The sequence below is a fragment of the Protomyctophum parallelum genome, assembly GCF_964188405.1.
Source record: "Protomyctophum parallelum genome assembly, chromosome: 19".
Lineage (NCBI taxonomy): Eukaryota > Metazoa > Chordata > Actinopteri > Myctophiformes > Myctophidae > Protomyctophum > Protomyctophum parallelum.
The window spans coordinates 7,908,333-7,921,505 of record NC_139717.1 but is presented as its reverse complement, the minus strand read 5'-3'; the positions used below and the strand labels follow the sequence as shown (position 1 = coordinate 7,921,505).

Sequence of the window (13,173 nt, the reverse complement as noted above, 5' to 3'; positions counted from 1 at the left end):
TACCATATTGTACCATATTATAATGAGCAGTGAAGATAGGTTGAAAATGGGTGAAGTGGTCTTTAAGTTCATATTTAGTATATTTGAGTAGGCCTATCTGTTTTCTGAGGGGCTCTAGCGGCTAACCCCTCCAAAGTCTGGTTTAGTTTAGTTCAGTTTATTTGATCATCCTTCAGTTTCAAATACAATATTTACAATGAATGGAAGCTGTTACAAAACACGAAGGTGATCAAAAGGAATAGGTAGAAGCTGAAAGCTTATAACAGAACATAATTCATAGTTAACATGGAACTTTTGGAATTATGTCATATGGCAGCCTTTTTAATGTTTGTTTAGAGCACTTTAACAGAGTGGCAGCCAAGGCAGCCAAGTCTATGGACCTTTAATGTTTGTTTAGAGCATTTTAAAAACAGAGTGGCAGCCATGTCTATGGACTTTTAATGTTTGTTTAGAGCACCTTTAACAGAGTGGCAGCCACATCTATGGACTTTTAATGTTTGTTTAGAGCACTTTAAACCTTAAGCCCTAACCACACCAAAGGGGTCACCATGCAACTCCTTGGGTCCAAACGGTTGCAAGGAGTTAACGCTAAAATTCCATGCGTTGAATCACTAGAATGTGGGTCAAGTGGTCAACGTGGGTCAACGTGCAACAAGACATATTGCATCACAGGGACAACACACACGCACATATTAACTGTATATATGGTGATTTCGGGTGTGCCAGTACAGTACAGTAGAGGGACCCCCACACGGTGACTGTCATTTCTCAACCGTTTTGGACGCGAGCGGCTCGCCGGAATCGGGCCGGCACCCTGGGTGCGTTCCTTGTGGGTCTGGAACCCCCCCCCCACACACCCCCCGGGGACCCACCCACGGAGTTGCACCACTTACTTCACACGGGTGTGATTTGTTTTGGTTATATCTGAGTTCTAATGACATGCATAAGGGTGTATCGGGTATATGTTTATGGCTATTTCGGAGTGATTGACACAGCTGTGTGTCGCCCACCCGTCGGCCCTCCAATAGCCAATTTTAATAATTTTGTGAAAATAGATCTACAAGCTCACTTTTGTGAAAATGGAGCTCACAACACATCACAATGTGATACACTGTGAACGCTTGTAGAGATTATTAATTCACACAAAACAAATTGAGTTGAGGGATTGAGTTCCGGCTGGCAGCGTGAACAAAGAATGTGGTGCTTATCAGTGCAGTGGTTTGTGAGATAGACATACTGTACAGGTGAAAACGTAATCTCCTCCTGCATGCCTTCGGCCTGGCAGAGTCAATAGCTGCTGTTGGCCTCGTTGGCAAATAGACTAGTCGGGGACTAGTCGAGTTTGGACTTTTCTGGGTTTTGTGTCAGTTTCATTAGTTTCACCATTAGTCACTCCAAAACCATGCCGCTGTATTCGCCTTTCTCCCTCATCATCTCATCAAGCTGCTTCTGAGTGTCTTCCTCCATACATCGTATTTCGTCCATTGACAGGTCGATCCATTTGTCAATCCAGCAAAACAGCAGTCTATTGAAGAGGGTGATCAAGCGCTTTAGCTTGCCGTGTACCCAGTTCTCCACTTTACTTTGCAGACCCCACCACTTGAACTGGACTGTAACTAGCTTATAGGCACACATGCGAGGACCACTGGAGTCACTCGCAACGTTCTTCCAGTCAGGTCCCAGGGGCCCTCTTCCTGTCTTCTCTGACCTGAAGATAGCAGGGTCCTCATCAGGCTTGTAGTCGCCTTTCGATACTTTACTTGCAATGTCGATGTGAACAACCTCGGCATTCTCCCACTCAGTTGCGTCTAATCCGTGAACATTCTCCTCTCCTATGTCCGGCTTGTGCAACGTGTCGACCTTAATGAAGAAGTTGTCCTTGTCAAAGTATGGGTGAGTCGTAATTGTCCGACAGTAAGGGTATGCATTCCAGGCCTTCTCGTGGAGATCAACAGAACCTTCCGGCGCCAGCATACTGACGATTCTAGGCAGGTTACTCGTCATGTGGAAGATCTTGTGCGTGTATTGGCCTTTCATGCCATTTTCCTCGTAAGGCTCATTGACCACCACCTCCACGCCCTGCCCTCCGCCCGTCTCTCTCTTACTAGCCTGTGCGGTCGAGTACAGCTGGCCCACATGGTACTCCTCCACTGAAATGGGCAGGACGACTTGATATTCTTTAATGATCATTCTGGCTGCTGTATTTTCTGTCTAAAACGCAGCGTGCATGGCATGGGGGGTGTTAAAAACAGTTGTTCTGGTCTGCCGCTGTTCATAGAAGGCGCTTGGTGCCTCCACCTCGTTTCCCTCAAATGCAAATCACCCCGGTGTAAAGTGATGGGCGCAGGATGTCATTTATATTGACTCAACATGTCACATGTCACATGTCGTCACACATGTCGTCACACAATTAAAGGTATATTCAGTGATTTCACTCAAAAAACCTTAGTTTTCGTTTTTGGCTGTGGGACCCAGCCTTTCGTCCAATCAGGATAGAGAGTCAAAAACGAAACCTAAGGTTTTTTGACCCCCAGGGGTTAACTGGGGACAGGGAGGAACTCCTTATATGGCCAGCACACTCTATAGTAGGGAGGATTATCACAACAAAACAAAAGAATAAGTGATATTTGAATTAAGTGAAATCACTGAATATACCTTTAAAAGTCCATAAACTTTGCTGCCACTCTGTTAAAAGTGCTCTGAACAAACATTAATAGTCCATAGACTTGGCTGCCATATGACATAATTGCGAAAGCCAGACATTGGAGGGGCTAGCGCCCCTCAAAAACGATCTGGTTGCCAATAGATCAATCATAGTCAATAGTCTCTTGTTAATACTTTTCATAGGTTAAATATTTATACTAGACACACTTAACCATTTCCAATTTCATTTTAAAAGACACAAAGACAAAAAGACACAAAGAAAGTAGGGAATGAGACATTACCCCAGGTGAAAGAATTTAACTATATCTCAGGGTCTTGTTCACAAGTGAAGGGAGGACGGAGAAGGAGATCAGCCGGAGAATGGGAACAGCAGAGGCGGTATTGCAGTCACTGTATTGCACTGTTGTGACGAAAAGTGAGCTGAGGCAGAAGGCAAAGCTCTCTGTCTAGAGTGTCTACCGAGCAATCTTCTTACCATGGTCAGGAAGTATGGGTCATGACCGAAAGAATAAGGTTGCGAATACAAGCGGACGAAATGAGTTTTCTTCGACAGGTGGCTGGCATCTCCCTAGAGATAGGCATCTGGTTAGGATGCCTCTCGAGCGTCTCCATAGGGAGGTTTTCGAGGCATGTCGCCGTGACAGACCAGGGCACAGATGGTATCACATCGACTCAATGGCCTTGGAACGCCTCGGGATCCCCCAGGAGGAAGTTACTAATGTTGCTCTGGGGAGGGAGTCTGGAGTTCTCTGGTGGAGCTGTTGCCCCTGCGCCCCGACTACAGATAAGCTTGAAGATGGATGATGGAGACACAAAGATGAAGGTCCAGTGGGGCCGAAACGTCGTTTCTGCTAAGCAAGAGCAGTGTGGGGGATGTTTTGTTCATTAAAATATTTTGAGTGGTGCAACCACTCCCTTATGGAGCTATGTGTGTGGCTGGGTGGCTAGGTCTGAGCACAAAAATAGCATTTGTTTTTCACCACCTGTGCGTGAAACACACACAAACATATTAACTGTATATATGATGATTTTGGGTGTGCCAGTAGAGTACAGTACAGTACAGTACAGTAGACTGACCCCCACACGGTAACTCTGTCATTTCTCTACCGTTTCGGACTTGTGGCGGCTCGCCGGAACCGTGCCGGCACCCTGGCCGTGGTCCTGTGGGTCTGGAACTTCCGGGGACCCCCACACAGAGTTGCACCACTCACTTTACACGGGTGTGATTTTCACATTTGCTTCACTTTGAAAAGAATCGTCCTTGGAGAAATTTGCAAGTGGACCAGAGCTCAGAAAACCTTTATAACCACTGGTTTAGAGGTTCAAATGGTTTTGTGAGTCAACTATGGGGTGAATTGTTTGACATAGGCCCCTCGTGCAAACTTTGGAAGGCAATCGGAATAGAATAATTATGAAGGATTTGTGTAATGTATCCGTTTCAAATAACGTGTAGCAATTAAAAGTTTTGCATGTCGATTTGTGACTGAGGAATATAGTCAGATTTGTTGTGGAGGAATTATATTTGCAGTTAGATGTATCCTAAATACACAAGAAGTAGTACCTCCAAAAAGATCCAAGAACTTAATTTAATTAATTTCAAATCCGTCCACAACTCCTTGAATTGCATAAAGAAATACTATTACGCAGGTCTGGCATTGTGAGAAAATGTAATAATTTGGGACAACAAAGGTCAATTTTCACATGGAATTTGACATCCTCACACTTTATATTTACTATACCATGACAGCAATATTGTTCTGGACTCTGACTAGGGCTGGGCATTAGCCACATTGAAAATGTAGAACTCCTTGCTCGAGGAGGTTAATTGAATAATGGATGTTTTTTGTTGTGATCATTACATTTCTAATAGTAGCCTATATATTAACAAATCACAGATTTTTTTTATTTTTATTGTTTCATAATAGATTAATCTGACTAACCATGTATGGCCGGTATTGCAGTACTTATTTGTACAATCCTGGCAGTCACCGTGCATGCAAGTTTGCAACGTCATCATTTTCCTTTTTGAATAAGAATTTGAAGGTTTTCGGAAAGGCGTTTTTAGAATTGGGCTCAGGTAAAAAAATAAAATAAAAAAATAAGCGACATATCATGGATCAGATTGGAGCTTGTAAATTGGCCATTTATTTAAAAATCATTCATTGGGGGGTTATTATGATCCACCCATGATGAAATACCTTCAATCTTCACTTTGTGGGTTTTTTTTTTTCTTTTTTGGTAAATGAACACACCTACTGTACTTAAGCAAGTACAAGCTGCAAGCTCGAAACACAGCGCAGCATGTTTGGAGCTCGTAGATCTCCTACTTTTGCCATTTTTGATTGGTTGAGTGATTCCACCATCTAAAATGTGCCCTATATTCTCATGCATTGTAATGTCCCATTGACCACCCCCCTCATCCGTTTGGTTTCTGTGCATTTTTATGCTGTGGTACCACCTTTTTAATTAGAAAAAAACAAACAATAAATACATAATAAAACAAATGACAGCTAAGTTTCTTGTTTCTTTCCTCTTTTTTTTCTACACCACTCGTTAAGCATAAAAAGAAAATAAGATGCAAGAGCATGACAGTACTATAATTCCGCACAGATCCAGATAACACATCTATTGAAAACATAAATTAACGGTGAGGGTTGTTGTCACGCCAAAAACGAGGCAGAAAACGGTGAAATTACAAAGGCAGCAGAAAGAAAAAAAAACATATGTACAGTTAACGTTTCTTTTTATTTAATAAAAATTGTGTTTGTGTGTGTGTGTGTGTGTGTGCGCGTGTGTGTCTGCATGTCTATGGTTAATGGAAGGAATATATGGAGGGTGGGAGTGAAAACACCAGCAGCATTACAATCAACGATTGGCCCCTCTGTGGTGAAAGCCTTGGAGGCTGGGGGGAGGGGGCTAGCAAAGTCATGGGCAATTGATAGGACGTTGCACCGCATTCAAGAGTTTTTAACTTGGCGGTGCCAACCAGTTGGGGGAGGGTGAAGAGGAATCAGGCTTTCCGAGTCTTTTTTTTTTTTACTTCAGTTTTTTTGTTGTCGTCGTTGTGGTCATGTAGGAGTTGATGACCAACTAGGCCCTGGGGTCAGTACAGCTGTGTCTCTTCGATTTCGGGCTCCTCATCGGGAGAGTGGGGCGCCAGCAGAGCAGAGGAGGGGCCCACGCCACTCTCCTTCATGTCCTGCTCCTGTTGCGTTTGGATCTTGAGGATGAGCTCCCGGATCTCCTCGCGCTTCGTCTTCATCCGCTGCTGAGGGAACCAGTCGGACAGGTTCACTGGCAGGTGGAAGCTGGGTATGGGGTTCTGACGACAGGAGGACGGAAAATAAGAAAACACCACTATTTAACATTTATGTATTTTACATGAGGAAGGAAGGTTGCAGAGAGAGAGAGGACGAGGCCCAAAGACAACTTAACAATAACAACCCCTCAACAACAAAAGGAATAACCCAACATTTGAGTGCGGCAAGTAGTGTGTCTTTGGAAGTATGCAGCATTGTACAAAAGGGTGGTAGTAACTAACTTAGAGAATGTTTTGTTCTTGTATATAAAATGAGAAAAGGAGGACATCGTCTCTGTCGGGCGGAAACCCCAAATTCAGCATTGCAAACGTAGCAGATCGACTAGCTCATAACGTGTCGTTTCGAGTTGTAGATCTGCTACTTTTGTGTGACGGCATTCATTTATGAAGGGGGGAGGGAGAGGTTTCTGCCCGACAGCAACAGTACAGTATGTGAAGACCCCACCCACCTGGGGCTGTCACGATTACAGGATTCATGTTGACGATTAATTGTCATACATTAATTAATTGTTTCTGTCGTTGAAAACTGGAGCATCAAACATTGAACAGGGAAGACAATACAAAGAAATTACTGACATATATTTAATAATTCTATACTTTCTATTCTAATTACTTTCGATTAGGCATAAATATCTGCGTCTCACCTCAAAGAAGCTCTCCACATATTGCAGGATATAAACTCCGCAGTCGCTGAAGTTGTCCTGCTGAGGCACACGTGGGCTGGAGCCCTTCATCACTTCTTTCGCAAAACTGCGCCGCGTCACTTTACGGGCCTCCCACTCCACCTCCAGGTACCTGAAACAATAATGCACCATCATCCTTTACCTGAAACAATCATAATGCACCATCATCCTTTACCTGAAACAATCATAATGCACCATCATCCTTTACCTGAAACAATCATAATGCACCATCATCCTTTACCTGAAACAATCATAATGCACCATCATCCTTTACCTGAAACAATCATAATGCACCATCATCCTTTACCTGAAACAATCATAATGCACCATCATCCTTTACCTGAAACAATCATAATGCACCATCATCCATCATCCTTTACCTGAAACCATCATAATGCACCATCATCCATCATCCTTTACCTGAAACCATCATAATGCACCATCATCCATCATCCTTTACCTGAAACAATCATAATGCACCATCATCCTTTACCTGAAACAATCATAATGCACCATCATCCTTTACCTGAAACAATCATAATGCACCATCATCCTTTACCTGAAACAATCATAATGCACCATCATCCATCATCCTTTACCTGAAACAATCATAATGCACCATCATCCTTTACCTGAAACAATCATAATGCACCATCATCCTTTACCTGAAACCATCATAATGCACCATCATCCATCATCCTTTACCTGAAACAATCATAATGCACCATCATCCTTCACCTGAAACCATCATAATGCACCATCATCCATCATCCTTTACCTGAAACAATCATAATGCACCATCATCCTTTACCTGAAACCATCATAATGCACCATCATCCTTTACCTGAAACCATCATAATGCACCATCATCCTTTACCTGAAACAATCATAATGCACCATCATCCTTTACCTGAAACAATCATAATGCACCATCATCCTTTACCTGAAACAATCATAATGCACCATCATCCTTTACCTGAAACAATCATAATGCACCATCATCCTTTACCTGAAACAATCATAATGCACCATCATCCATCATCCTTTACCTGAAACCATCATAATGCACCATCATCCATTACCTGAAACAATCATAATGCACCATCATCCATCATCCTTTACCTGAAACAATCATAATGCACCATCATCCTTTACCTGAAACAATCATAATGCACCATCATCCTTTACCTGAAACCATCATAATGCACCGTCATCCTTCATCCTTTACCTGAAACCATCATAATGCACCATCATCCTTTACCTGAAACAATCATAATGCACCATCATCCTTTACCTGAAACAATCATAATGCACCATCATCCTTTACCTGAAACAATCATAATGCACCATCATCCTTTACCTGAAACAATCATAATGCACCATCATTCATCATCATTTACGCACCTCCAGGTTTTCATAGATTTTATAGACTGCAGGGTTTTTTTTAACCCTCGCCTTTTTATGTAATAAAATATTTTCTACTTGAACCGAACAGAGCTGCCTTGGGCCTTCTTTAACCCATTCTGACCTGAGATCAGATTCATACGAGGTTTCCGCCGGACACACACTGGTCTGATGAACCCATTCTGACCTGAGATCAGATTCTAAAAATGTCAGTCGCTCTTCGATTTTTCAAAAATAGCAGACCTACAAGCTCGTATCGCGCCACTCGGTGGCGCGATATGAGCTTGTAGATCTGCTATTTTTCAATAGCTAAAGCATAACATGATGCTGACACCAAAATGGGTGCCCGGTCAGAATGGGTTATGTTCACCACCTGTTTTATTACAATCTACAAAATAATTGAACTTATTAGAACTCCTGTCCTGATACGTAACCCTTTCCAAAGCGCACCCGTTTTCCATATTCACAAAACAACATCAGCTTCATAGACTGACTTACTGACATACATTATCTTTACCATTTATATGTCGGATTAGTGTATTTTAGGACAGTTAACCTTTTAAACGCTCAATATTTAGTCAATTTGACCTTTAGTTCTGTGCTTGGTCTGCTCCTGTTCTCTCTACACCAACTCTCAGACTCCAAGGCATCGAACACACAACTTTGAGTCAGGCTGCAACTTTAGTAGAGCCGATATCGGGACCTATCTTGTGTGCCGCCTTACCCCTTATGCTTAAAAGGTATTAGCCATATTTTACGGTTTTGAAAAACATTTAAAAATAATTAAACTAGCCCATATACATCGACACATAGTGAGCTTGTAGATAGGCTATTCAAACTATTTTAAAATGTTTTAAGTATTAACAATAATCACACCCGTGTGAAGTGAGGGAGGGGTTCTCTTGTACATCATTCATAATCTCATTCTGGCCAATCAGAATTTGCATCCTCACCTTCGTCTTCAATGTTTGTGTGAAGACACACACACACACACACACACACACACACACACACACACACACACACACACACACACACACACACACACACACACACACACACACACACACACACACACACACACACACACACACACACACACACACACACACACACACCAAAAGCTGGACATCATAGGCCCTCAATAATAGCAGCAGTAAAATACTTACTCTCGCAAGGTTTTGACCACTGTGGACCTGGTAGGACCACGTAGGGAGTCCATGATGAGAATACAAGGCCTGTGAGGAACAAACAAAGACATACAGATGAACGTCATCATAGCCGTGTGCACAGGTATCACAAAATACACATCACAATAGCAATATTCAGCCGAAATATCATAGTTAGTCTGTATCCACACACACACACACACACACACACACACACACACACACACACACACACACACACACACACACACACACACTACCCACACCATCTCACTAATTCATCCAAAAACATGGCCCTTCTATCTAAACACATTCCAAACTAGATCAGAACATTCTTAAAACAAACTGCAGCCATTTTCCTGACATCCAGAGCATGATGTATTCGTTTTTTGCTGTACAATAGCTCCCACTAGTGGTCAAAGTACAGATTGACTTTTTCTTTTCTTTTTTTGACAGTGGTATGCAAGCATGTTTGACTCATTGTTTTAGAGTAGCTTAAACGTGTTTCAGACCAGAGACACCTTAGCAGAGAGAGATGAAGCAGGGACCCCTTAGCTAAGAGAGATGAAGCAGGGACCCCTTAGCTAAGAGAGATGAAGCAGGGACCCCTTAGCTAAGAGAGATGAAGCAGGGACCCCTTAGCTAAGAGAGATGAAGCAGGGACACCTTAGCTAAGAGAGATGAAGCAGGGACACCTTAGCTGAGAGAGATGAAGCAGGGACACCTTAGCTGAGAGAGATGAAGCAGGGACCCCTTAGCTAAGAGAGATGAAGCAGGGACCCCTTAGCTAAGAGAGATGAAGCAGGGACCCCTTAGCTAAGAGAGATGAAGCAGGGACCCCTTAGCTAAGAGATGAAGCAGGGACACCTTAGCTGAGAGAGATGAAGCAGGGACCCCTTAGCTAAGAGAGATGAAGCAGGGACACCTTAGCTAAGAGAGATGAATCAGGGACCCCTTAGCTAAGAGAGATGAAGCAGGGACCCCTTAGCTAAGAGAGATGAAGCAGGGACCCCTTAGCTAAGAGAGATGAAGCAGGGACCCCTTAGCTAAGAGAGATGAAGCAGGGACCCCTTAGCTAAGAGAGATGAAGCAGGGACCCCTTAGCTAAGAGAGATGAAGCAGGGACCCCTTAGCTAAGAGAGATGAAGCAGGGACCCCTTAGCTAAGAGAGATGAAGCAGGGACCCCTTAGCTAAGAGATGAAGCAGGGACCCCTTAGCTAAGAGATGAAGCAGGGACCCCTTAGCTAAGAGAGATGAAGCAGGGACACCTTAGCTAAGAGATGAAGCAGGGACCCCTTAGCTAAGAGAGATGAAGCAGGGACACCTTAGCAGAGAGAGATGAAGCAGGGACCCCTTAGCTAAGAGAGATGAAGCAGGGACCCCTTAGCTAAGAGAGATGAAGCAGGGACACCTTAGGAGAGAGATGAAGCAGGGATCCCTTAGCTAAGAGAGATGAAGCAGGGACCCCTTAGCTGAGAGAGATGAAGCAGGGACTCACACTACATATTGTATAAAATGATGTTGCAGACCAAACCCTTTCATAGATTTCATAGATTCATAGACTTGTTTGACAGCACTATCATCAATGTTATGTCAATTAATGTGTTTTGTTTGTTTGTTTTTATATAATATTTTTCTATTAATGTTGAATTAATATTTGTGTGTATTTTTCAGACTTTTTTTAAACCCCCAATGTTTGGGAAACTTGACCTACTATGTGTGCTCTATTTTCCACACTGCACCAACATTCCTTTCCAAAAATACCAGATGTACAAGCTCATTGTGAGGGATGCAAAAAAGTAAAGACAGCACAGAAGTTGTGTTTGACTCACTGTTTACAGAGGCTGGGGTTGGAGGTCCAGGCAGAGTTGTCAGGATGTACTACAGGCTCCTCAGCCAAAGTCCCATCCTCACTGCACTCATCCTGCACGTGGAAACAACAATGGAACCGTTAGGTGAAAGCTTTGACTGAGCGATATACCCAGGCAACACACTGCTCTGAATGACAGCATCACTTCAATGTCTGGTCCAATGTCGGGCAGAAACCTCTTTTCAATATATTTTAACTTTGTGTGCTTTTATTTATTTTTTGTAAATGACTGTTTTAAAAAATATCTTTAGAGCTTATTTTTTTATTTCCTTTTCTGCTAAGCAACAAGCTATATATGCTTAGTGGGGAGGAGGCTCCACTTCCGCTTTATATTTTACTCATGATAGAGCTTCCGTTGCTCCAGACTGTATGACGGAAGTGTTTGAAAATTTGCGAGAGGCAACAAACAGTCTGGCAACAGGAGACAAGACATAATGAGGTTTCCTAAAACCATAGAATCGAGTACCTGACAGGAGCTTTGGTCATCAGAGAAGGTAAAGTTGTCATCACTTCCTTTCCCCGACCCGTAACTCACGCTGATTCTGTGCAACGCACCTAAAAAACAAGAAAAATAAAATAATAAAATACTAGTCCATACCTGGAGTTGTGCGCACTCAAAAGTATTTGCAGACTTTGAGTCATGTACACATTAGAAAATGAAATGAATGATGCCCCAAAAATTTCCCTCTAATATGGGATTGTGGTCTTAAAAAAGTTTGAGAAGCCCTTATTTTATTTGTTTATTTAACCAGTAAAAACCACATTGAGACTGAAGTCTCTTTCACAAAGTGTGAACTGGGCAAGTGAAGAGGCAAAATAAGTGACACAGCTCTGCCAGTAACAATAAATATTAAAGGTATATTCAGTGATTTCACTTAATTCAAATATCACTTATTTTTTTGTTTTGTTGTGATAATCCTCCCTACTATAGAGTGTGCTGGCCATATAAGGAGTTCCTCCCTGTCCCCAGTTAACCCCTGGGGGTCAAAAAACCTTAGGTTTCGTTTTTGACTCTCTATCCTGATTGGACGAAAGGCTGGGTCCCAGGCCAAAAACGAAACCTAAGGTTTTTTTGAGTGAAATCACTGAATATACCTTTAAATACACGACAAAACACAGGACAATCATACAATGCTCATAAATACAGTACCCACTACCGAAGAAGCTCAAAGGGAGAACGTCTAGTAACGCAAACCAATAAATAAAAACTAATTTGCTAGTAAACTACAAAGCAAGAGAACATTTGCTATACGTCAAAGCAGGAGCAGTGTTTGGGAATTGTGCCCATGATGGCAATCCTTTTAAAGCTCACTAGGGGATTCACAGCCAGTTTGAGTCTGGTCTGTAGGTCATTCCAAGACCAGGGTCCAAAATAAGCAAGGCTTTTTTTCCAGCCTCAGATTTCTTTGAGGGCACAACGTAGCGCAGCCAAGCATTTGATCTGTGAGGTTGAGAGAGTTTTGGACAAGTTCAAATTTAGAACAAATGCAGTGGGAGAGTGGGAGCCAAGAATGGCTTTATAAGTGAGAATATACCAATGTATGAACCTCAATACAGCATCAAACAAGGGGTTGAGTTTGCTCAGAGTTGAGGAACTAGCAAAGCGGTAGACAGTATTGCCATAATCGAGCTGCGACAGGAAGAGGCCTGTAACCAGCTTTTTGCAAGAAGAAGCATTAGTAAAGCAGGACTTCATTCTGTAATGATCTATAGGGGATTACGCTGATTCCATGGGTAAGAGAAAAATGCCTCAACGCTTATCTGAAACCAAATCTAAAAGGTTCTTTACAAAAGTTAAAAAAATTAACCCATTGAGACCTGAGATCAGATTCTACAAAATGTCTTCTAAATCCTGACAGTTTTCTGAAAAATCTATGTTTCTATATCAGTGGTTCTCAAACTCTTTCATGTCAAGGACCCCATCTCAAAAAATGTCGTTTCAGGGACCTCCCAGAAACAAAAATTTGAGTTAAAAACCTTAGCTGTGAAAGAATATATATTCAATGATTTGCACACGTTTTCAAAACATTTCAAAAATAGCAGATCTACAAGTTCACCGAGTG

At 42.4% G+C, this 13,173-nt stretch overlaps 2 protein-coding genes across 4 annotated transcripts in view; both read right to left on the bottom strand.

Moving 5' to 3' along the window:
• Positions 1-1,389: 1,389 nt before the first annotated feature.
• On the bottom strand, positions 1,390-2,190 carry LOC310876457 (phosphatidylinositol transfer protein beta isoform-like; the record flags this gene model as incomplete). Its single annotated transcript, XM_083789998.1, has 1 exon — positions 1,390-2,190. The coding sequence occupies one exon, from the start codon at positions 2,188-2,190 to the stop codon at positions 1,390-1,392; it is 801 nt and encodes a 266-aa protein (XP_083646124.1).
• Positions 2,191-5,115: 2,925 nt separating this feature from the next.
• senp6a (SUMO specific peptidase 6a) overlaps positions 5,116-13,173 on the bottom strand; it is a 42,821-nt gene continuing 34,763 nt past the window's right edge. For all 3 annotated transcript variants that reach the window (XM_083790411.1, XM_083790412.1, XM_083790413.1), the window contains 5 exons: positions 11,577-11,665; positions 11,073-11,164; positions 9,240-9,308; positions 6,628-6,778; positions 5,116-5,986 (listed from right to left, as the gene is read on the bottom strand). In XM_083790411.1, the coding sequence (XP_083646537.1) occupies positions 5,768-5,986; positions 6,628-6,778; positions 9,240-9,308; positions 11,073-11,164; positions 11,577-11,665 (620 nt within the window). In that variant the 3' untranslated portion in view covers positions 5,116-5,767. The remainder of the gene's footprint in view (positions 5,987-6,627; positions 6,779-9,239; positions 9,309-11,072; positions 11,165-11,576; positions 11,666-13,173) is intronic.